At 59.7% G+C, this 21,436-nt stretch overlaps 1 protein-coding gene and 2 long non-coding RNA genes across 8 annotated transcripts; 2 read left to right on the top strand and 1 right to left on the bottom strand.

Moving 5' to 3' along the window:
• Positions 1-958: 958 nt before the first annotated feature.
• On the top strand, positions 959-3,789 carry LOC311612622. Its single transcript, XR_014793319.1, has 3 exons — positions 959-3,295; positions 3,399-3,488; positions 3,712-3,789. It is a non-coding gene; the product is annotated as an uncharacterized lncRNA (long non-coding RNA).
• A 98-nt stretch (positions 3,790-3,887) lies between these two features.
• On the bottom strand, positions 3,888-9,123 carry LOC311612623. Its single transcript, XR_014793320.1, has 3 exons — positions 8,899-9,123; positions 8,146-8,304; positions 3,888-5,317 (listed from the first exon to the last, which is right to left on the bottom strand). It is a non-coding gene; the product is annotated as an uncharacterized lncRNA (long non-coding RNA).
• Positions 9,124-9,185: 62 nt separating this feature from the next.
• Positions 9,186-20,147, top strand: ADAMTSL4 (ADAMTS like 4). 6 transcript variants are annotated; one of them, XM_084866108.1, is made up of 19 exons: positions 9,186-9,310; positions 11,644-11,744; positions 11,980-12,037; positions 12,346-12,698; positions 12,883-13,561; positions 13,776-13,878; positions 14,607-14,743; positions 15,038-15,242; positions 15,393-15,565; positions 15,672-15,790; positions 15,821-15,963; positions 16,060-16,245; positions 16,427-16,556; positions 16,860-17,064; positions 17,427-17,603; positions 18,122-18,328; positions 18,442-18,621; positions 18,976-19,120; positions 19,249-20,147. In XM_084866108.1, the coding sequence occupies exons 2-19, from the start codon at positions 11,725-11,727 to the stop codon at positions 19,497-19,499; spliced, it is 3,471 nt and encodes a 1,156-aa protein (XP_084722234.1). In that variant the 5' UTR covers positions 9,186-9,310; positions 11,644-11,724; the 3' UTR covers positions 19,500-20,147. The 6 variants fall into 6 exon arrangements, with proteins under 6 accessions (XP_084722234.1, XP_084722230.1, XP_084722235.1 ...); XM_084866105.1 differs by adding an exon at positions 10,213-10,431 and having other exon boundaries at positions 9,192-9,310; positions 15,672-15,963; XM_084866104.1 differs by having other exon boundaries at positions 15,672-15,963.
• The last annotated feature ends 1,289 nt before the right edge of the window (positions 20,148-21,436 follow it).

The raw sequence follows: 21,436 nt of genomic DNA, 5'->3' as shown, positions 1-21,436 counted from the left end.
GGGAACACTGTGCGCATCCACAGACACAGAGTCATCGCAGGAAGGCCCGCAGCCTGGCACACCGGGGGCCCCACCGGCCCCGCAGCCGCGCACAGCACAGGCCCTGCCTGGCGCTCACCGGACGGGAACCCAGCACAACGTGGGCGCCTGCGGCCTGGAGCTGGGCCGTGAGCTCCCGGCTCTGCACCCCCCACCAGGAGGCTCCAGCAGCTCACCCCCTCCCGGGTGGGAGTGGGGGACCCTGTTCCTCTGCAAATTCAGGGGCTGGCCTGCACCCCGGCAGCCCTCCCAGCCCCAAAGGTGAGCTCCTCCTGCTGGGACGCGGGCACCGGAAACCTCGGCTGAACCACCACCCTTCTCCTTGCCCCCGTGCCCAGGAAGGCGCCGGGGGACCGAGTTCTGGCTCCAGGGCTGCTTCTCCGCCTCTGGCTCTCATCTGATCCGTGAAAGCAGCGCCCACCAGCCCGCCCCCCTCGACAGGGCTGGGACGGGGACTCTGAACCGATTGGGGGGCTCTGCACACTGAGGAGCTTCGGGCTGTGACGCCTCTTACCCTCTGCCCGCTGCCGTTTCCAGTCGCTGAGATGAGGATGGACCGATGTGAGAGAATGACGGGACAGGCGGGACTGGGCATAGTGGCCCGGCCTCGGGCTCACACAACCACCGCCGGGCCCGGGCCACCCGACCTGACCCGCGGCAGCAGGCCCGCCAGAGGGGGGGGCGGGCCGGAGGGCAGCCTGAGAGTGAATTGCCTTCAGGTGGCAGGTGAGGCGAATGGAAGACACGGGGGAGCCAGCGAGAGTTTTCCTTCTGGGCTGGCCCTGCGCGGGCTCAAAGGGAAGCCTCAGGGAGCTGACCCCAAAATGACAATCCTTCGTTAGACCCTGGACCGGAGCACCCATGTACCAGCCACTGGGACCAGCTGCTGAGTTTCCTCTGTACCCACCCCCTGCCCTTCCAGAGCCCCCAGCATGAAGGACTGTCAGCCTCTCTGGGACAGCACAGGAGAGGGACTCCAGGGCCAGACTGGGAAGCTGGGGAGCCCACGCCCCGGCTGGCACAGGCGGCCTCTGAGCAGGGCCTGGCTCACTCCTCACCAGGAAGAGCAGTGGTCACAGGAGAGCCCAGCAGCCCCACTGGCCGCGGGCACAGCCCGAGTCAGGGCGCCTGGCAGGTGTGGGCCATGGCCCCGCGGTGATGGCCTCCTGCCTCAGCCTCCTCCTCCACAGGCCTCCCCCCGGCCTGACCCCGGTCCTCGGGTGCAGTCTGTCCCCTGGTCCTGCCCAGGTGCCTGCTGGCCGGGGCAGGTCTCCCCTCGCCTTAGCCGCTCCGCGACCTCGCTCACCCCCCGCACTAACATGTCCTTCCCGGGGTGTGTCCCCAGCTCAGGGGGCCAGCGGCTCCGTGACCATGTGTTCCTCAGCCTGCTGCTGGTTTCCCTCATGGCACACGCCATGTCAGCAGCGGCTGGAGTGTTCCAGGGAGTCCTCCGGGCCGGGCCTGCGGGGAAACCCAGAAGTGCGAGGCGAGGCCTGCCCTTGGGAGTACAATCGGTCACTGAAACCGGAGCATCGCGTGCGGGTGCGGGAAGGCGGATACGTGTGATCGCCCGGCAGTGGGGAGAGGCCATGCCCGGGCAGCTCAGGTTCTGGCGAGAGGCAGCACTGAGCCGGCCTGGAAGGGTGATGGGATGTGAGGGAAGAGGGCAGAAGGCATTCCGGGGAGGGCAGCCATATCTGTTTGGGCTCAGTGGACAGAGTGTCAGCCTGCTCATGCCCGGGTTGTGGGCTCGATTCCCATTAGGGGGTGTGCAGGCGGCAGCCAATCAATGATTCTCTCTCATCACTGATGTTCCTATCCCTCTCCCTCTCCTTTCCTCTCTGAAATCAATGGGGGGGGGGGGGGGTAAGAGAGAGAGAGAGAGTAGAAGGCATCCCATGGATGGCATGGCCAAAGTGTCATGCATTTTTTAAAAATATATTTTATTACTTTTTACAGAGAAGAAGGGAGAGGGATAGAGAATTAGAAACATCGATGCAAGAGAAACATCAATCAGCTGCCTCCTGCATACCTCTTACTGGGAATGTGCCCTTGACTAGAATTGAACCTGGGACCTTTCAGTCTGCAGGCCAACGCTCTATCCACTGAGCCAAACCGGTCAGGGCAGTGTCACGCATTTTGTATTGATCACTGTCACTGTGGCCCAGCAGGAGGTGATCGCTTAGTCAGGTGGTGGCCACAGAACTGACAGCACACATTCCTTTGCTGCTCCCTCGGGGAATAAATGCCGTCAGCATCACCTACACAACCGAAGTGTGAAGTGCAATCAGCTCCCACAGGTGATGGGTGAGGCAGGAATCCCCTAAACTAACACATTTCCACTGCCCCAGGGGAAGGGACATAAATCAGGCTTTTATTGGGAAATAATGTGAAGTGTGCTTCCTGCATGCAGTGTGGTCACTCAGACTGGTGACCAGGCACCTATATTTTTATGATCCCCGCAGGCAACTGTCAGAGAGATTAAGTGAGAGACTGCCTGGCCGGAGAGGGAGCTGTTGTGGGGGCTGGGGGGTGAGATGTAGGGGAGTAGGAGGGTCAGAGGGACTCGGGGAGAGATGGAGGTGGCCCTGGCAGGTGAGCGGCTCACTCAGACAGAAACAGAGCTGGGGCTGGGAGGCTGATGTTCAGAAGACAGGGAGGGAGGCACTGCAGGAAAGAAGCCCCTGGCGGGAGTGGCGTGGGTGTGGGGTTCAGCCTATTTTGAGTGAGGGAGGCAGGCTGCCAGCACAGGGCAAGGCTTTGAACTCCAGGCTAAGAGCCAGGACCAGATCCTGAAGCTTCCAAAAGCAGGGAAGCCCTGGCTGGTTTGGCTCAGTGGCTAGAGCGTAGGCCTGCGTGCTGAAGGGTCCCGGGTTCAATTCCAGTCAAGGGCACATTCCCCAGGTTGTGGGCTCGATCCCCAATAGGGGGCGTGCAGGAGGCAGCTGATCAATGATTCTCTCTCATCATTGATGTTTCTATCTTTCTGCTCCCTTCCTCTCTGAAACCAATTTAAAAAAATAGATTAAGAAAACAAACAAACAAACAAAAACAAAAGCAGGGAAGGCTGTGAGCCGAAGAGGGAGACCCTTTCCAGCACCAGGAGCAAACGTAGCTGCTTCTCCATCCACTCAGGGCCCTCGGGTCTCGGAGGTGAGCCAGGCCTGTGGTCAGAGGCAGCCCACGCCACCTTCTGCCTCAGCTCACACTGCCCGCACAGCTCGCCCTGACTTCTATTCCTGACTTCAAGTCCTTGGTATGTACAAAATTCTTACTTCTCTGCCTGCCCTGCCCGCCCCTCTGGCCACAGTCTTGAGTTCTGTACCCTGATTCTACCCTCTGATGTTTGCTTTTCTTAGGCCTTCAGCACAATCTGTCAAGATTAACTTGACACCAAACTGGCTCTCTCTAGAACATGCCTAGAAACCGGCTTCCTCTAGACTAGGGGTGTCGAACTCAATCAGAGAAGGGGCCAAAATCTAAAATCCAGCCTAAATCGCGGGCCGAATGGTTTACTGAACAGTCATAAACTGACAATGTCATAAACTGACAGCGGAGTGCAGTGATGACAGCGCGGTGCGGGCCACATTGCAAGGCCTGGCGGGCTGGATTTGGCCCCCGGGCCTTGTGTTTGACACATGTGCTCTAGACACAAGAGCAAGATTCGCGCAGGGAGAACAGCGCCTTCCTAGGGCAGTCCTGGGGGTAGAGTCCTCTGTCTCCAGGGACAACTCACTGGAGAGAGAAGCCATTCCTTTTATTTAAAAAAAAAAAAAATATATATATATATATATATATATATATATATATATATATATATATATTTTACTGATTTCACAGAGAAGATGGGAGAGGGAGAGCTAGAAACATCAATGATGAGAGCATATCATTGACTGGCTGCCTCCAGTATGCCCTCTAGTGGGATCGAGCCCACAGCCAGGGCATGTGCCTACGGGGATTGAACCTTGATCTCCTGGTTCATAGGTCAACACTCAACCACTGAGCCACACCAGCCAGGCGAAGAAGCCATTTCTTGAAGCTCAGTTGATAGAAGTAACTTGCTGTGATTCTGGCCCATGGAATCCAGCACTCACGTGGTCTTCCCTGCTCTGCTCTGAAAGGGATACCTTCCTATAACCATGATAGGGCCCACACCACCTCCAGAGCTGACCGCGCCATGTGCCTCTGCCTTACTCAGAAAATATCCTTCGCTTACTTCTGGGGCTAGGTGAGAGAGTGGCAATTGAGCCCAATTATCACATGGACTTTTATTCTCTTGTAGGAGCCTCTTTGGGGAGGGAGGATGAGTTTCTGACACCTTCCTCCCTTGGGACAAAATGCACTACTTCCTGCTCTTCATTTACATCTGCAGTTGATCTTGGAATTGGTCACAGTACTCTGTGTGGCCAGTACATTGAGTGCAATTTCAGGCTCAAGAATGAAACAATAGGTTGCTCTGTTTTCCCAAAATTCTTGGAGTCCCCACCACATCCTCCCAGAGCATCTTCTTCCTCAGCAGCTACTAACCCTGTGCCAGCCCACAGCGCCTCACGTTGTTGTTTTTGTTTTGATTTTTATTTATTTTATTCTTCTATGTTTTTATTGATTTTTAGAGAGAGAGGAAGGGAGAGGGAATGGAGAGACAGAAACGTCGATGCGTTTCATGGGCTGCCTCCTATTCGCCCCCTACTGGGGATCTGCAACCTGGGCATGTGTCCTGACCCAAAATCAAACCAGTGACCTCTTGGTTCTTGGGTCAACACTCAACCACTGAGCCACGCCGGCTAGGCTACTTATTGATTTCAGAGAGAAAGAGAAGCTCGTTGCTCGGCTTGTATATGCATTCATTGGTTGATTCTTATATGTCCCCTGACCAGCGATCGAACCCGAAACCTTGGCATACGGGATGTTGCCCCAACTAACTGGCCACCCAGCCAGGGCCAGCACCTCACATTCTGGTCCAGGAGCCCCAAGGCACCAAGAGCCTGCCAAGCCGGGACGACGTTACAGAACTTGGTCCTGCTGGCGTCTCTGCTGCCAGATTTCTTAGTCAGAAAGACAGGTTCTGCCCCAAGAGCAACATCACTTTCCCCCCGCCCCTGGCACCGAGGCCAGGCCTGCTGTGAGAACACACGAACGTACTTGGTCACCGGTGCCTCCCTGCTGAGACTTGCTGGGCTCCGAGAGGGCGTCTGAGACCGCAAAGAATTCTGGGCATCGGACCGGGCGGCTTTCAGTCCTCACACGACGCTGAGTCTTGATTTATGTGGCGTGTGAGCTAAAAATAAATTTGAACAGCATTGTTAATCATAACACTGGCTTATTTTTCTATACGACTCTACATTTTTCACACACATGCTATCATTTTTAGTGTGTGTGTGTGTGTGTGTGTGTGTGTGTGTGTTTTACAATAGCCTAGGAAGTAGATAAGCTGGGTCTGGCTGTCACTTTTTAAGATCCTGAGGATTAGGTTGAGTGGAGGCTTGTGTCAGAGGGACGAGTCCTGGCTGGTTGCTCCTCATTCCCAGGGATGGGTACCATTTTATTAAATCTGTTACATCTGTTATGTCAAGACTATAACAGGAAACATATCGTTAGAGGAATCTTCCTGACATAGCAGACAGTGAATGTACCCAAACATTCCGGATGCCTGATCCAGAAGCTCTCGTTCACGGCCATGTTTTCCAAACCCACACGTAAGAGGCTGTGCACCTGGGTTCAAGCCACTTAACATAGTTGTCAGCGTGCTGAGGATTTGGCAAACTTAATGGCTGCCAAGGTTATGCCCAATCAATTCATTCAATTCCACAAACATTTATTGAGCACTTCCTGTTTTGAGAATGCCAATGGTCAGACGCATGGCTCAGGGCAAAGTCTACCCCCAAGGAACCTAGGACCTGCTGAGAGGCACCAGTAGGTTGACATTTGGAAATTAAGTCAAGAAGAATTCTGGCTTTGGGGGTTTCTGACCAAATGAGATCGGAACATCCCTCCACGTCTTGGTCCTCATCTTGCCAGATGGGTCAGATCCTGTTTTTTCATCATTTCATCAGCCTAGAGCCGGCTCAGCCATGAGGGGGCGAAACAACCACCAGAGCCCTAACTGGTGTGGCTCAGTGGATAGAGCGTCGGCCTGCGGACTGAAGAGTCCCAGGTTTGATTCCGGTCAAGGGCATGTACCTTGGTTGCAGGCACTTCCCCAGTAGGGCGTGTGCAGGAGGCAGTTGATCAATGCTTCTCTCTCATCGAAGTTTCTAACTCTCTATTCCTTTCCCTTCCTCTCTGTAAAAAATCAATTATATATATAGATATATAGATATATAGAAAGAAAGAAAGAAAGAAAGAAAGAAAGAAAGAAAGAAAGAAAGAAAGGAAGAAAGAAAGAACGAACCACCAGAAAGTGCTGGAACGTGGCCAGAGCAGAGGCAGTGCTCACCATTTCTCACTTGTGGGCTAATCCCTCACACTCTTATTAAATGCCTACTATGCGCAAGGTGAGGTGATGAACAGAAGGTAAGCATGGCCAGGTGGTCCCCACCCTCTGGGTTCCCGGTAGAGAACAGATCACAGCAGGCTGCTCTCCTAACTGCTGGAGGGTGAACTCTGGGCCACGGCAACGCCAAATGGCCAGGAGAACCACTCGGGGAAAGAACAGTGTGGAACAATGCGACGGGACACTGGGAATCAGGGGCTGGAGGCCGGCCTGGTGTGTGGCAATTGGGAATAGAGTGGCTCTCCTGGGACAAAGGGGTTGAGCAAACTGTGATTCCAAGAGGCCGGAAGGCAAACACCAGGCTTTCTGAAAATGGTTGCCATGACCACAGACCCAAAACAGACAGTCCTACATCAATTTCTGGCCCCACCTGGACCCACTGGTGTTAGCATCCGTATTTTCTTGGGGTCTGAACAATGCCTGACAGGAAACATTAGTTTACGATGTTATTTAATTCAACACAAATACAACCTCCTTTGTTGTCACTGGCCAACTAGCAGAGAGAAAAGTAAATAAACGAACTCAGCTAAATTTCTCAAAAATTTCACTTGCATACAATCTACACATTAGTAGCTTCTAATTGTGAGATTTGGGGCAGATTACCGAATTTCTCGTTAGGTCTTTGATTCCAGATCTGTTACGATGAGGGCTGTACACAGAGTAAGTGCTGTCCTATGTTAACCATACCTTATTATTGTTGTTAAATCACTCTGCTAAGCTCAAAGTCAGACACATGCTCCGTCTTTTCCTGCTCTTTATCCTTTATCGGTCCTATCCCTAAAGATGCTTTTGGGTGAACATCTACTTCTTACAGAGTCTTTTATGAAGTGCCTTTTTTGATCTTTGAGGCAGTATCCACAAGTTTTCCTGGTACTCCCCAGGTTGCTGAGGCATCGCAAATTCTTTTCTTTATACCGTGTTTTCGGACCACCATGTCAGCAGCGGTGACAGCTGTATTAAGCCTCCTGAGCTCTTTGGTCCGCAGCCACTACTTAATGGAAAGGGCTATTTCTGACCTTCGGTGCGGGGCAGCTACAAATGTCAAAGGCAGGCCTTTCCCATCCTCCCAGGCTCCTCCCGTCCCGCTCCGCTGTCTCCAGCCCACCTTCCTGCCCTCGCCTCCTTGAAGATGAGTGAATGCTGACGGGGTGTGACTGGGGAGCACTGACCTAACATACCTTCCTGGCCCCTGTGGCTGGCCGTTTTCATAGTCTGCTTTGAACTCTGAGGTCTGAGCAAAGGGGCTTCCCGCTCCAAGCCCGAGACTATAAATATGCCTCTGGGGGAGGACTGTCACCAGCAGCCCCAGATAAACCACCCTCCTGGGAGCAGAACGTTAACCTGTTCTTTCCCCGGGCTCTTTAGGACACAGGACCAAAACATCATCATTGGTGTGTCTGTCACTCTCTCTCTTCCTTCCTCTCTGAAATCAATAAAAATATATTTAAAAAAATTTTTTTTTAAGTCAACCAATGAAAGCATACATAGTGGAATAACAAATCTCTCTCTCAAATTAATTAAAAAGAAAATACTTTTTTAGTAGACCCAAGAGGCACAATGGCTCAGGAGTAAGTGGCAAATAAACATTTTTAAGTGATAGTGACGATACTTACCTGGCAGGGGAGATACATTGATCGCCAAGGTGGTTTTCTCAGGGCGAGGCTTATCCATTACTCTCCACATGTGCTGACCCCGAGATTTCCCCAAATGTGGGACACGCCACAGCATAATGTGTGTGTGTGTGTGGGGGGGGGCTGCGCTCATTTGCTCCCCTAAAAATAAATAAATAAATAAATAAATAAATAAATAAATAAATAAATAGTAGTGACCATTTATCACCTATTCTCTATCAGCCATTTTATACATTATTTGTTTAAATAAATAATTTAAAATAAAATATTAAACAAATATATTATTTATTTTTAAATATAACACAGGTAACCCTTGCGGTTAAAAATTCAAAAACATACCGTTTTAAAAGTGAAAACCTGTTGTTTTTTTTTCCCCTCCCCACCCCTGCACCCCATCATCTCATGTGTCGCTGCATTTAGTTCTGACTTTGGGGTGCATTATTCCGGATGTGCATGGCTGCAGTGTGTCCTACACATCAGAGCAGCCCCGTTGCACAGATGGGGACACTGCAGCCCACAGTGACTGGAGTCTCCACCGGAGACCCTAAGCACAGGAGCTGGGATTAACATCCAGATCAAATCAGCGTTCCTCCCGCAGAGCCCGAGAGGAGACTTTTATGGGCGAAGAGACCGCGGCTCACAGAGCCCCTGAGCCCTCGGAACGGGAACGGCGTGGGGCGACCAGCCAGCACGGGGCTGGGGGAGCGGGGCCACCGCCCGGGGTGCACAGCCCACCTGGGCCCACGCTGCTCGGGGACCGGCCGCCCCGCTCCTCGGCGCCGGCTCGCAGCGCCCCCCGGAGCGGCCGGAGGCCGGGGTCCTGCAGCGCCCAGTCCCGGCGCCCCGCGCAGGGCCCCGGGTCAGCGCCGGGGGCCCCCAAACCGGCCGGGACCACCCGCGTTCCAGCCCCGGAGCCGCGGGCGCGCCGCCCCGAGTGGGTGGCCTCGGCGCCGGGGGCCGCCCCACGCGGGGCGCGGAGGGGCGCGTGGCGGGCGGGGCGGGGCGGGGCGGGGCGGGGGCGGGGCCGCGGCGGCGGCGGAGGCCGGAGCGGGGCGCAGGGGCCGCCGTGGCCGCCGCGGAGCCGGGCCGCCTCCAGGGAGCGCCCGGGCGCAGAGGGGCTAACGGGCCGCCGGGGCCGCCAGAGCAGGTACAGAGCTCCCCTGGGACCCCGGCCCGGCGCCCCGGCCCGTCCCCGGCCCCGTTAGGCCGCCTGCCCCGCGCCTCGCGCCCCGCGCCCCGCGGTGCCTTCCCGCCAGGACCCTGACCCCAGCCCTCGCCGCCCCGCCAGCTCCCCCAGTCCCCGAGGTCGGATTCCGGGGGAGGGGGCTCTGACCCCGGGGGCCTCTGTCCGGAGGAGAAGCAGCCAGAATTCCTGCGAAGTCACAGAGTAAATTGGAAAACATGCCCAGGACGTCCTCGCACGCGCCAGCGCCTCCCGCCCTCCCCTGGAGGATGGTGTGCGCCCCATCCAGTCGCGCCTAGATTGGGGGGCAGGGGCGCCGGGAGGGATGCAGGTGGGCTCCTGAGGTCCAGCCCAGCCTGATGCTGGGAGGAGACACCTGCTGGGGCGCTCCTCCGGGACCCAGGAATGGAGGGCACCCTGAGGACCCAGGAGCTCTGCCAGGGTCTGGGCTCCGTGCCAGCCTGACTGTGCTGCCCAGTCTTCTCCTCCAAGCACCCAGAGGTGGGTGCCTCTGGGGGTAAAAGGGTCAGTTGGCCCTGCCCAGGTCTCTCTGCTCTTTGGTCTTCACTGGCCGGTGTGGAGGTGTGGCCAGGAGGAGCCCAGGTTTATCCAGAGCAGTGTCCAGCCTGGCACCGAGTGCCACTTCTGACCTCTCCCTTCCTCACCCCGGGCAGTGAGAGACCCACGGGATGGGGGACACGGAGAGGGATAAAGAGCACATGTGTCCTGTCTGCACTGGAGGGGCCGTGGGCCCCCTGCCCGGCTGTGCAGGGGGGCTGGGTGGGGCTTTTCCAGAGAGGGAGCCAGGCCTGGCGAGGGCCCCAGGAGCTCACGTCACCCCCACCCTCCACCCCTCACTTCTCCAGGGAACTGCCAGAGCCAAGCCCAGCTCAGGACAGGATTGTGTGTGCTGGGCAGATCCACGGGAGAGACGACAAGACGCAGAGCTGGGGTAGCAGAGAGAAGCAGAGTCAGAGGAGGAGAGGAAAGGGGACCCCGAAGCAGAGGAGGGACGGACGGTGACCATCACCCCTCTGCTCTCCTTCCCCGTCAACCTCAAGTCGCTGCGTCAGGCAGCGTGGAAGGTTTGGGTGGAACTTTGGCCCTTCTCTGGAACCGCCACCTCCCGCCCCCTCCATCGGGGTGGAGTCCCTGACCTCAGTGGTCAGCCCAGCCAGCAGCAACCCCCTCCCCAGCCCCAGGCAGCTGGGGTGACCCTGCAGGTCAGGCTCAACCGGGTGATCCTGCCCTCAAATTCCCGAGCCCTGGGGTCTGGGGGAGGGGGAGGGCTGGATGGCACTAACCCCAAGCACATTCCTGCCCTTCCCGCTGTCATCCCCGGGCCCCGAGCTGGCCCACCTCGGCACTGGCTCCTTGGACTCCTTTCCCGGGTGCCTTTCAGATCCAACAGAAACATTTTTTTTTCCTGGAAAGCATAACTAAGGGAGAGATGAAGAGGGGGGGTGGGAAGGGCTGGTACTGAACAGGGAGGGGTTGGAGGGCCATGGGGGAGCCATAGGAAAGTCCGGGGAGGGTTGCAAACGCCACTTTCCGGATTGATCAGAGCTCGACTTCGGGATGTACTCCGGGGCTTCGGAACGGCAGGCCTGTGACTGCGGAGTGACGGCAGCTATGGCTGCATCTTTCCTTCCCAGGTTCCCCCAGCCCATCACTGTCACCCCCACAACAAGCTCTCATTGAACCAGAGCTGGACGCTGGCCCCTGAAGGGAGGTTACATGGAAATGGGAAAATCGCCTGCTTCTCGAGAGATTAAGCCATCAGCCCTCTTAGTTGATCCCACTTAGTTTAAGGCGGGCAGACATGTGCCCGAGTGTTTCAGAAGCAGCTTAGCTGAGAAGGGAAAAGACTGGGAGGCGGGTTGGAAGCAGAAAGCCCAAGGTTTTTTGTGTTTTGTTTTGTTTTGTGCACTCCTCTAGGGGGCATCTGGCAGGTCCTCATCAGAGCCCCTCCCCCACCACAGGGCCTCCAGGAGGCAGGGGTGGGGGCCAAAGGAAGGCCCTCCTAAGAAAGATGCTGGGCCTGAGCTGGCCTGGGCGCAGCTCCTGGCCGGGGCGGGGAGGAGCCAGGACGGTCCTGCGGGGCTGGGGGCGGAGGCTGTGGCTGAGCCCTCCACCCTCTGGCCTCAGCGGCTGGACCCGGGCGCACGCCTTCTCACGCTCACCCTGAGGATCACGCCTCCCCCCACCCACATCCTCACTTCGAGATGACCTTCTGCGGAGTCATCCCTCTCAACCCCAGGCTTTCTGGAGTAACCACCAGGCTTCTGTCCCTGCAGAGAGCACCCCCTCTGCGTCCAGATGACTGAGTAGAGTGTTTACTTCCGGCCCCCTCCTCCTTCGCCCGTCCAGGAGGAGTGATGGAGAAGTGGGCAGGCAGGTAAGAAGGGGTGGGGGGAGGGCTCGGAGGAACGGCTGGGTCCCTGGAAGGGAGGGAAAGGAGAAGACTGGGAGGGGCGGGGATGGGGGGGGGGAAGGGATGAGTAACTTCTGCTTTCTGAGAAATCTGCTTCAGGATGTGGGGAGCCTGCTGGGGGAGAGGGGCAGTGTCGCAAGACCAGCGCTGGCTCCATGTCCCCATGTCCCCATGTCCCCGCTCCGCCTTTGGTTTGCAGGCCCCCGTTTGGTCTGATGCTGCTTCTGAGCCTCCCTCAGCTCTGCCTGGATCAGGAGGTGAGCCAGGGACCGGAGGCTGCGATGCTTGTCTCTGCCCTGACCTCCCACCCCCACTGCTCCAGGTCACGCCTCCATTTTCCAAAGCCTCTGAAGAACCCGGTCCGTTCTCCGCCCCCCAAACCTCCCTCCCCGCCCCCCACCGTCTCCCGAGCTCCCAGCTCCTTTCCAATTAACACCTGCGCTACTGAATGCAACTCTGGGTGGTAACAGCTCCCTGAGCCTGAGCATAGGACTAGCGCCTCTCTGTATGGCTCCCTCTCCCTCTAAAATCATTCTAATTTTGTTCGGCCTTTTTGTCTACACAGGTGTTGTCTGGACACGCTCTTCAAGCACCCCCCGAGGAAGGCCAGGGCCCCGAGGGCGTCTGGGGTCCTTGGCACCAGTGGGCCCCTTGCTCCCAGCCATGTGGGGTCGGGGTGCAACACAGGAGGCGGACCTGTCAGCTCCCTACGGCCCAACTCCACCAGGGCCCCCCCTTCCCATCCCGGCCCCCAAGGAACCCAGAAATCCTGCTCCCCCGAAGCCAGGGCCCCAGACCCCCCACCCCCCAAGAAACTCTCCCCCTGTACAGGCCGCAGCCTCGGGGAAGAGGCGGCCCACGAGGTCCTGCTTCCCAGTCAGGGAGAGAGGAGGCCCAGGAGGTGCCAGGGGCCAGGAGGTGAGGGCGGGGCATTGAGGGAGGGTGGGCCTTCGGGAGGGCTGGGGCTTAGAATAAAGGAACGGGGAGGAAGGACTAAGGGCTGGAGCAGGGCTTATCTCTGGTGCCAGGAAGTAGAGGGGACAGGGGAGGCAGGGTAACCGACGACCAGAGCCGTGACCCTATGTCTGCTACACCTTCTCAGGTCCCGGGTCCGAGACCCCATTAAGCCAGGAATGTTTGGCTACGGCAGAGTGCCCTTTGCTCTGCCACTCCATCGGAACCGCAGGCACCACCGCCAGAGACCTCGCAGATCTGAGCTCTCGCAGGCCTCAGCGCCTCTCCCACCCCTCACTCCAGGAGCAGAGCCGTCCTCCGCAAACCACACCCCCCCCACTCATTCCTCTCCTGGGCAACCCTCTGCCCACACCCCGCCCTCCCCTGCGGACTCCCCAGGCCCCGAGGCCGCCTGGACGGAGGTGCCTTCGAGAGCCAGGCCCCCTCCCAGGGCTCAGGCCTCTGGCCAAGAGCCCCCCTCGCTCACCCCCTCCCCACGAGAAAGTGGCGCCTTCCACGTGTCCCCAAAGCCAAGAATGCCCAGCTCCCGGGGCCGGGCCAGTCCCCAGGTGGCAGAGAGACACCCTAATCCTTTCCTCTCTGTCCCTCGGGGCTGGGGCCGAGGCCAGCAGAGCCGGGAGCACTGGAGAGCTGGGGGGACTCGCCACAGGCCCCCCGCAGAGTCTGCCCCTCGCTACCAGGATGGCTGGTTGCCTCTGCTGAGGGATGGCCCCCCCTCCAGCTCCCAGTGGAGCCTCTTCGCTCCCAGTAGCCCCGACCCAAGATGTGCTGGGGAGAGTGAGCAGCTGAGAGCCTGCAGCAAAGCGGTGAGTTCTTCCTTAGACCCCCCCCCCCCTCCATTTCTGCTTCCCTGACCCTGCGGCTGGGTCCTCAGCTTGTCAGACCTGGACCTGAGGGAGAGGGGCCTTCCATTTGACCTCTCAGGGTAAGGGCCTTGGAGCCCCTCCATAGACCCGTCTTCCTCCCTCCTGCCCCCGTTTTCCTCCCCAGCTTTGACTCCTCTGTATCCCCCCCCCTCAGCCCTGCCCCCCTGAGCATCCAGACCCCCGGGCCCTGCAGTGTGCAGCCTTTGACTCCCAGGAGTTCATGGGCCAGCTGTACCAGTGGGAGCCCTTCATGGAAGGTGAGGTTCCCAGCCCATCCCCGGACAGGGAGGAGGGGGAGAGGGGGGACAGGAGGGGCTTCAGAATGGGGGCTGATGGGGCAAGTGACACCTAACCCCTCTTTTTCTCCTCTCTGGGCCCTCGTGTTTCTACTTTGTCCCGTTTTCTTCCTGTTGCCCAGGGCTGAGGTGAAGGAACAGCTGGGGCCGGGAAAGGGGGAGGGTCTCAGACGGGGTCAGGTTGAGGGGTGGTCGGTAGAGGGGTCAGGCGGGGAGAGGATGTGTCAGGGGGTGCCCGCTGGCTGGTTTCCTCTGGGAGTAGACACAGTGGGCGGGACCCTGTCCGGGAGGGACCGCGGGGTGGCCGTGTGCCAGCATCCTGGGTGGGGCTGTATCACTAGCTCCCAAGTCGCCATCCGCTCGGTGTGGGGGCCTGTCGGCGTGACACCGAGATAGCCCCTCAGGAGCTCTGAGCTCACGCGATCGAGGGTTTCCAGTATCTCTCCCCTTTCCCCACCCTGCTCTCAGTCTCGGTGACCTAAGTTGACCCGACGCAACTTCTAAGCGACCCTCACACGACCTTTCCGGAGCACAGAACTGTCATTGTTCCCTTCATCCACGGTGTCCTAGGCGACCTCCAGATGTCCAGTAGCTAACAGAAGCCAAGCTTCTGTCAGGACCCCTGGCCCTTCCCCAGCCAGCCTCCCGCGGGGGGCGCCAGCCAACCACCCACCCACCCTGTCTCTCAGTCCAGGGATCCCAGCGCTGCGAGCTCAACTGCCGTCCCCGCGGCTTCCGCTTCTATGTCCGTCACACCGAGAAGGTCCAGGACGGGACCCTGTGCCAGCCAGGCGCCCTAGACATGTGTGTGGCGGGGCGCTGCCTGGTGAGGAAGGATGGGGCCCTGTGCACACACACAGGCCTCCTCGTTTATCATCGCCGCCGCCACACGGCAGGCTGGGGTGCAGGAGGGCACTCTCACCTGCCACGCTGGGCCCGCAGAGCCAGGAGGTGGGCCGAGACGGCTCCCCTCAGGCACCCCGGGCTTCCTGAGGCTGGTGGGGCTGAGAGAGAAACATTCTCACTCGGTGCCAAGATCCGGTGCAGGGAGGGCGGGCTGGGCCGGGAGCACCGGGCTGGGGGTGAGGTGGTGGCCGGTGTCTCACTCCCCTTCCCTCAGAGCCCCGGCTGTGACGGGATCCTCGGCTCCGGCAGGCGTCCGGACGGCTGTGGGGTCTGTGGGGGTGACGACTCTACCTGTCACCTCGTCTCGGGGAACCTCACCGACCGCGGGGGCCCTCTGGGTTACCAGAAGATCCTGCGCATTCCGGCCGGAGCCTCCCGGCTCCAGATCGCCCAGCTCCGGCCCAGCTCCAACTACCTGGGTGAGCGCCCCGGCTCCCGGCTCCTGGCTCTGCCCTCCACACCCCCGTGCGGCCTAGCAAGCCAGCCCCGCGGGGAGGAGGGAGGAAGCCGGGGGAGCAGGGGACCGGAGGACAGCGGGCTCACCTCCTGCGTCCTGGCCGCCCCTGCAGCACTTCGAGGCCCTGGCGGCCGGTCCATCATCAACGGGAACTGGGCCGTGGACCCCCCCGGGTCCTACGTGGCCGGGGGAACCGTCTTCCAGTACAACCGTCCTCCCCGGGAGGAGGGCGCAGGCGAGAGCCTGTCCGCCGCGGGCCCCACCACCGAGCCCGTGGACGTCTACGTGAGCGGGGCCTGGGGAGGCAGCGCTGGGGCGGAGGTGGGGGGAAGGCGGGTGGTATGGGACCCTTGCCGCCCCCAACATTCACTGTCCTCTCGTTTTCTCCCAGATGATCTTCCAGGAGGAAAACCCGGGTGTTTTTTATCAGTATGTCATCTCCTCTCCTCCTCCGAGCCTGGAGAGCCCCGCTGCAGAGTCCCGTGTCCCCCAGCTGCAGCCTGGGGAGAGGCTGGTCCCCCAGCTCCAGCCTGGGGAGAGGCTGGTCCCCCAGCTGCAGCCTGGGGAGAGGCTGGTCCCCCAGCTCCAGCCTGGGGAGAGGCTGGTCCCCCAGCTCCAGCCTGAGGAGAGGCTGGTCCCCCAGCTCCAGCCTGGGGAGAGGCTGGTCCCCCAGCTCCAGCCTGGTGAGAGGCTGGTCCCGAGACCTGGAGGGAGGAGGAGGGGAGAGGGAGCTCCCGGCAGTGGGAGCACCTGCTTAGCCTACTCCGCTCTCCCTGCAGAGATTTTAATGATTGAGCCCCCACATGCTTCCGCGCCCCGCCCCACCCGGACCCCCGGCACCCTCCAGCGTCAGGTGCGGATTCCCCAGATGCCTGCCCCGCCCCACCCCAGGACACCCCTGGGGTCTCCAACCGGGTTCTGGAAGCGAGTGGGACACTCCGAGTGCTCAGCATCCTGTGGGAAAGGTGAGGTCACACACCAGCCTGTACTCCTGGCTCCCCCAGCCCAGGTCCCCACCTTGGCGCTCCTGATTGCAGACCCTAGGTCCCTGGCCTGGGGCCACACCTCGCCGACCCCGTGCCAAACCCAGGACCCCACTGACACTGGAGCCGTCCCACCCCCCTGGCTTCCCTCTCACCCCTCCAGGCGTGTGGAGCCCCGTCTTCCTCTGCGTTTCTCGAGAGTCCGGAGAGGAACTGGATGAGCGCAGCTGTGCTGTGGGCACCAGACCCCCAGTCTCCTCGGAGCCCTGCCATGGGCCCCCGTGCCCCCCATAGTGAGTATGACCCACAGGGGGGCTCACATCCGGGGAGCACCACAGCTGCTCCGGGCAGACACATCCTCGCCCCCCAGGCCTTACCTGGACCCTGCGGGCGGAGGAACCTCCCGGCCACAGAGACAGTGTCCGGTTAGCAAGGCTGGCATCCCACAGGCAGCCAGGAGAACCCAGACTCCAACGCTAAGCATGCCCACTCCCCTCTGCGGGCCCCCCCGCTAGCCCCACATGGCAGCCCCCACACCTCTATCTTCTCTTTTGCCACCCGTGGCTCGCCTCTTCCCGCCCCGCGCACGACCACAGCTGGGAGGCCGGAGAGTGGACGTCCTGCAGCCGCTCCTGCGGGCCTGGCACCCAGCACCGCCAGCTGCGCTGCCGGCAGGAGTTTGGGGGGGGTGGCTCCTCGGTGCCTCCCGAGCGCTGTGGGCACCTCCCCCGGCCCAACATCACCCAGCCCTGCCAGCTGCGCCTCTGTGGCCACTGGGAGGTCCGCTCCCCCTGGAGCCAGGTGAGTGGGACCGAGGGGGAGGGTCCTATGGGCGCGGGCCCCCCGTGAGCGGGAGCCGTGGTTTTCCGACTTACTTTTAACCAGCAGAAACGTTTTACAAACAAGGTCTCTCACGGAACCCCAATCTGTTAAGTCAGATGAGAGGCCGAGTCTGGGGTTGGGCCCAGCGTCCCAGGCTCAGCCCATAAAGCCATGTACCGGCTGAGCCAGGAGTCAGAGGCAGAGCCTTGTTCGAAAGCCACAGAGCTGCATATGTAATACTTTCAACAATAAAGAATGTAATTTAAAAAAAAAAAAAAAGCCCCAGAGCGGAGGCCGGTGAGGAAGCCAGGCCCAGCCCTCGGACCCCCTCGCCCCCGCAGTGTTCCGTGCGCTGCGGGCGCGGCCAGAGGAGCCGGCAGGTGCGCTGCGTGGGGAACAACGGCGACGAAGTGAGCGACCGGGAGTGCGCGTCCGGCCCCCCGCGGCCCCCCAGCAGAGAGGCCTGTAACATGGGGCCCTGCACGATGGCCTGGTTCCACAGCTCCTGGAGCTCCAAGGTGGGCCCCACGCCCAGCACAGCCTCTCAGAGACTACCCCGCACAGCTCAACGAGCATTCACTGCCTGGCCAGCGCGGCTCAGCGGTTGAGCTTCCACCTATGCACCAAGGAGGTTATGATTCAGTTCCCAGTCAGGGCGCATGCCTGGGTTGGGGGCTCAGTCCCCAGTAGGGGGTGTGCAGGAGGCAGCCAATCAATGATTATCATCATTGATGCTTCTCTTTCTCCCTCTTCCTTCCTCTCTGGAATCAATTTATATGTAAACATTTACTGAGCAAGCACCTACCTAGCGTGTGCCAGACACTGCTGACGCTGGGAACATGGGGATAAGTGAGAAACATTTCCACTGTGAACAAAACTTCCAGCAAAGGTTCCCCTTTCCTGGCTGGTACCCTTGGGACATTCCCTAACTCCCAGGATCTGGGTCCAGAACACACCAGTCCTCTCAGCCCCTACCTCTTCCCCTCTTCATCCCTAGCACCCCCCTCACACAGCCCCCTCTGCTCTGCTTCTCCAGTGCTCGGCCGAGTGTGGGACTGGCATCCAGCGGCGCTCGGTGGTCTGCCTCGGGAGTGGGGAGGCCCGTGGGGCAGGCCAGGAGGAAGCCGGCGTGGGAACCAGTGAGCAGAGCTGTGCCCCGGGGAGCCGCCCCCCGGACATGCGTGCCTGCAGCCTGGGCCCCTGTGAGAGCACGTGGCGCTGGTACACGGGGCCCTGGGCTGAGGTGAGCTGGAAGCCTGGGGGTGGGGGGTGCCCGTCGGCGGGTTCCCTGTGGGCAGTTGGGAGTGAGTCCTGTTCTCCCTTCCCCTTGTACGCCCAACGCTCCCTCTCCATCAGTGCTCCTCAGACTGTGGCTCGGGCACACAGCGTCGCGATGTCATCTGTGTGTCCAAACTGGGGACCGAGTTCAACGTGACTCCTCCTAGCAACTGCTCCCACCTGCCCAGGCCCCCTGCCCTGCAGCCCTGTCAGGGGCAGGACTGCCAGGACCGGTGGTTCTCTACACCCTGGAGTCCGGTGAGTGCCGGGCTCCCTCCCGTGCCCCGCTCAGCCTGGAAGGGGAGGCTCCTCTCACTGAACCCGGCATCCGGGCCCAGGACAAGGCCCGCTGCAGTTTAACGCTGTCCTACCTCCTGGGCACCTGAAAAGCAGGCGGGCCCTCCCCATGCGGGACGCCATCATGTTCCAGGACAGCCTGGCTCACACCCTCCTTTCCGAGGAAGAGGGGGGCGGGGAGGAGGAGGAGGGGGGGAGGAGGAGGGGGGGAGGAGGGAGGGAGGAGGAGGAGGAGGAGGAGGAGGAGGAGGAGGAGGTTTGGGTTCAGGAGGAGCCTGGGGCAAAGGCTTGACGAGGTAGCTGGGGGCTCCCCAGTGTTCTCGCTCCTGCCAGGGTGGTGTGCAGACAAGGGAGGTCCAGTGCCTGACTGCCAACCAGACGCTCAGCGTGCGCTGCCCGGCTCATCTGCGGCCCTCCCGGAAACGGCCCTGCAACAGCCAGCCCTGCAGCCAGCGCCCTGGTGATTACCCCCCCCCCCCTCAGGAGGATGGAGTGAGCGGAGGTGTGGGTGGGAATGAGGACCAGCGAAGAGGGCAACACTCCTCCAGAGGGATGGACCTTGTGCCCACTGGCCTCCTCTTTCCCCAGATGACCAGTGCAAGGACAGCTCTCCACATTGCCCCCTGGTGGTCCAGGCCCGGCTCTGCGTCTATCCCTACTACACAGCCACCTGCTGCCGCTCTTGTGCCCATGCCCTGGAGCGGTCCCCCCGGAGCGGTCCCCCCCGGAGCCCGCCTGAAACGGGTCCGGGAGAACCGCTCCTCATGGTTTCTCGTGCCACCATCGGTCACCCACCAATCGGCTCGCTTTGCACCCTCTGGCTCCCCACTTTGTCCTAGTCTCACCAGGGAGGCCCCCCCGGGTGGCTGAAGGAGGCAAGAAGACCGACAGTGACTATCAGACGTGTGGTTGGGTCTGTGTGGTGGTGGGGATGGTGTGTGTGCACACATGTCCCCAAATGTGTATCTGGACCTGCATGGGCGTGTGCACACTCACAAGTGTGTGTCACTTCTCACAAAGAAGTTAGACTGTGAAGGAAGGGGGAGAGGATGATGGCAGATTCCCTGAGACTTTTCTAGGCTGAGAGGAAAGCCAAGTGTGCAGCTCCTTAGTAATCGGAGCTGCTTAATGACTGCCCGCCCGCCCACACTCAATTCCAACGCGGTGCCCTAACCTTCAGTTCTCATGGTCAGGCCTCACTCTCCTAAACCACCCTTTTGTGCTCAGACCCCTTCTCCCCTTACCTAGCCTCTCTCCCCCACCCCTCACAATTAATTGTGAGGGGTGGGGGCCAGCCACTGCCAAGCTTGTCTTACCCCAGGAAACGTGACTACCGTCCCAGAACCGGGACCAGCGGGGCAGAGGATGGAAAGAGAAAGGTTAGAAAGAGGCAGCCTAGCCCCTGCTCCTGTTTCCCACCTCCTGAAATGGTCCCCACCCCAGAACTAATTTATTTTTTATTAAAGAAGATTATGACAAGTGAGAAACAGGCTCTTTATTGTCTTCATGGAAACCCAGCCATACTGGCCACCTACACAGGCAGTGTCCGGCCAGAATGGAGGGTGAGAAGAGGAAGCAGCCCTCAGCCGTGTGTGGGGGACCGGAAGAGCCCAGGTGGAGAGAATCTGGGCCCAGAAAGGCTCAGGTGTGAGCCCCAATCACCTGAGATCAGAAGCCCGGGTCCCGGGGCTAAAATCCTGGCCAGCACAGCCCCTGCAGATTGGTCATTGGCCACTAGAGGTCATCACTTCTCCCAGTTTAGGTTTGGAGTTGGGAGCTCGGGTCTGCGGTGAGTTTCTGGGTAGGCTGGGTCTTGCTGTAAAGTCTCTTGGACTCTAATAGCACTCCTTTCAATTTGGGGCTGAGCTGAAATAGCAGCCAGCTTTTCAAGGGTCTTTTTCCTGTTCTGCTCGACCCTGTCTTCCAGCCTCCCCCATCCTTTCTGTTATTACCCATTTCCTATGAAGCCGTTGGTTTATTGCTTTTCATAGGGTGTGTATGTGTGTGTGTGTGTGTGTGGGGGGTGATTTCCGTGGGCCCCTCTCCCCCCTTCCCTCAGCAGAAATAAATGGCTGGAGGAGGTGGAGCCTGGCCTGGCTCTAGGCAGAACTGGATGTCCTGCCAGAGACACATTCTTCAGAGATGTCTCACCCTAGTCTCCGCCCTCCCGCCTCCCCCTCTCTTTTAATCTCTCAAGGTAAATACAATAGCTTGCTGGAGGTGGTGTGAGAGCAGGCAGCCTTACCCCTGACCCCAACCAATCCGAGGGCAGAGTCCAGATCTCCACTTCTGGAAGCATCCATCCCTCCCCACCCAGCCACCCTGCTCTGCAGCTCCGCAGTCTGGCGGAGGACCGCTGATAAAGGCCTGCAGAGACGGCTGAGCTCGGTGCACACCCACACGCACATCACAGTTGCCTTGGGACTTGGGCTCTCCCTGGGCTGGAAGTGGCCGAGAAGGAAGACTCTGGACTCTCCCTGGCGCGTGGGTGAGGAAGGAGGCAAAAGGGCGAGGAGGAAAAGGGAAACAAAACTGAGTGTAGCCCTGGACAAGGGATGAGGGAGGGAAGGGGGTCGGAGGAAACGCCAGCCGGGAAGGCTCTGCTCGGCCTCCACGGGAACACCAAAGGGATTTGTTCCTCTCTGGTGAACCTGTAAGGGGATCAAAGATCTGCGGGACCAGGGAAGCGAGAGAACCGACCCGCCCAGCAGATACGGAAGGTGGAGCCCTTAGATTAGGGAGGGGTGGTGGTGAGCAGCTTGGGGCCCTCCCAGCG

This window comes from Pipistrellus hanaki (assembly GCF_964339955.1).
Source record: "Pipistrellus hanaki genome assembly, chromosome: 18".
NCBI lineage: Eukaryota > Metazoa > Chordata > Mammalia > Chiroptera > Vespertilionidae > Pipistrellus > Pipistrellus hanaki.
Note: the sequence above shows the minus strand (reverse complement) of the source record. Positions and strands in the feature narration are given on the sequence as shown.

Coding starts and splice junctions, on each gene's coding strand:
- ADAMTSL4 (XM_084866104.1), top strand. CDS start 11,725: ATGGAGAAGTGGGCAGGCAG. Junction 17,604..18,121: donor ACAGCTCCTGGAGCTCCAAG/GTGGGCCCCACG, acceptor CTGCTTCTCCAG/TGCTCGGCCGAGTGTGGGAC. Junction 18,329..18,441: donor ACACGGGGCCCTGGGCTGAG/GTGAGCTGGAAG, acceptor CCTCTCCATCAG/TGCTCCTCAGACTGTGGCTC.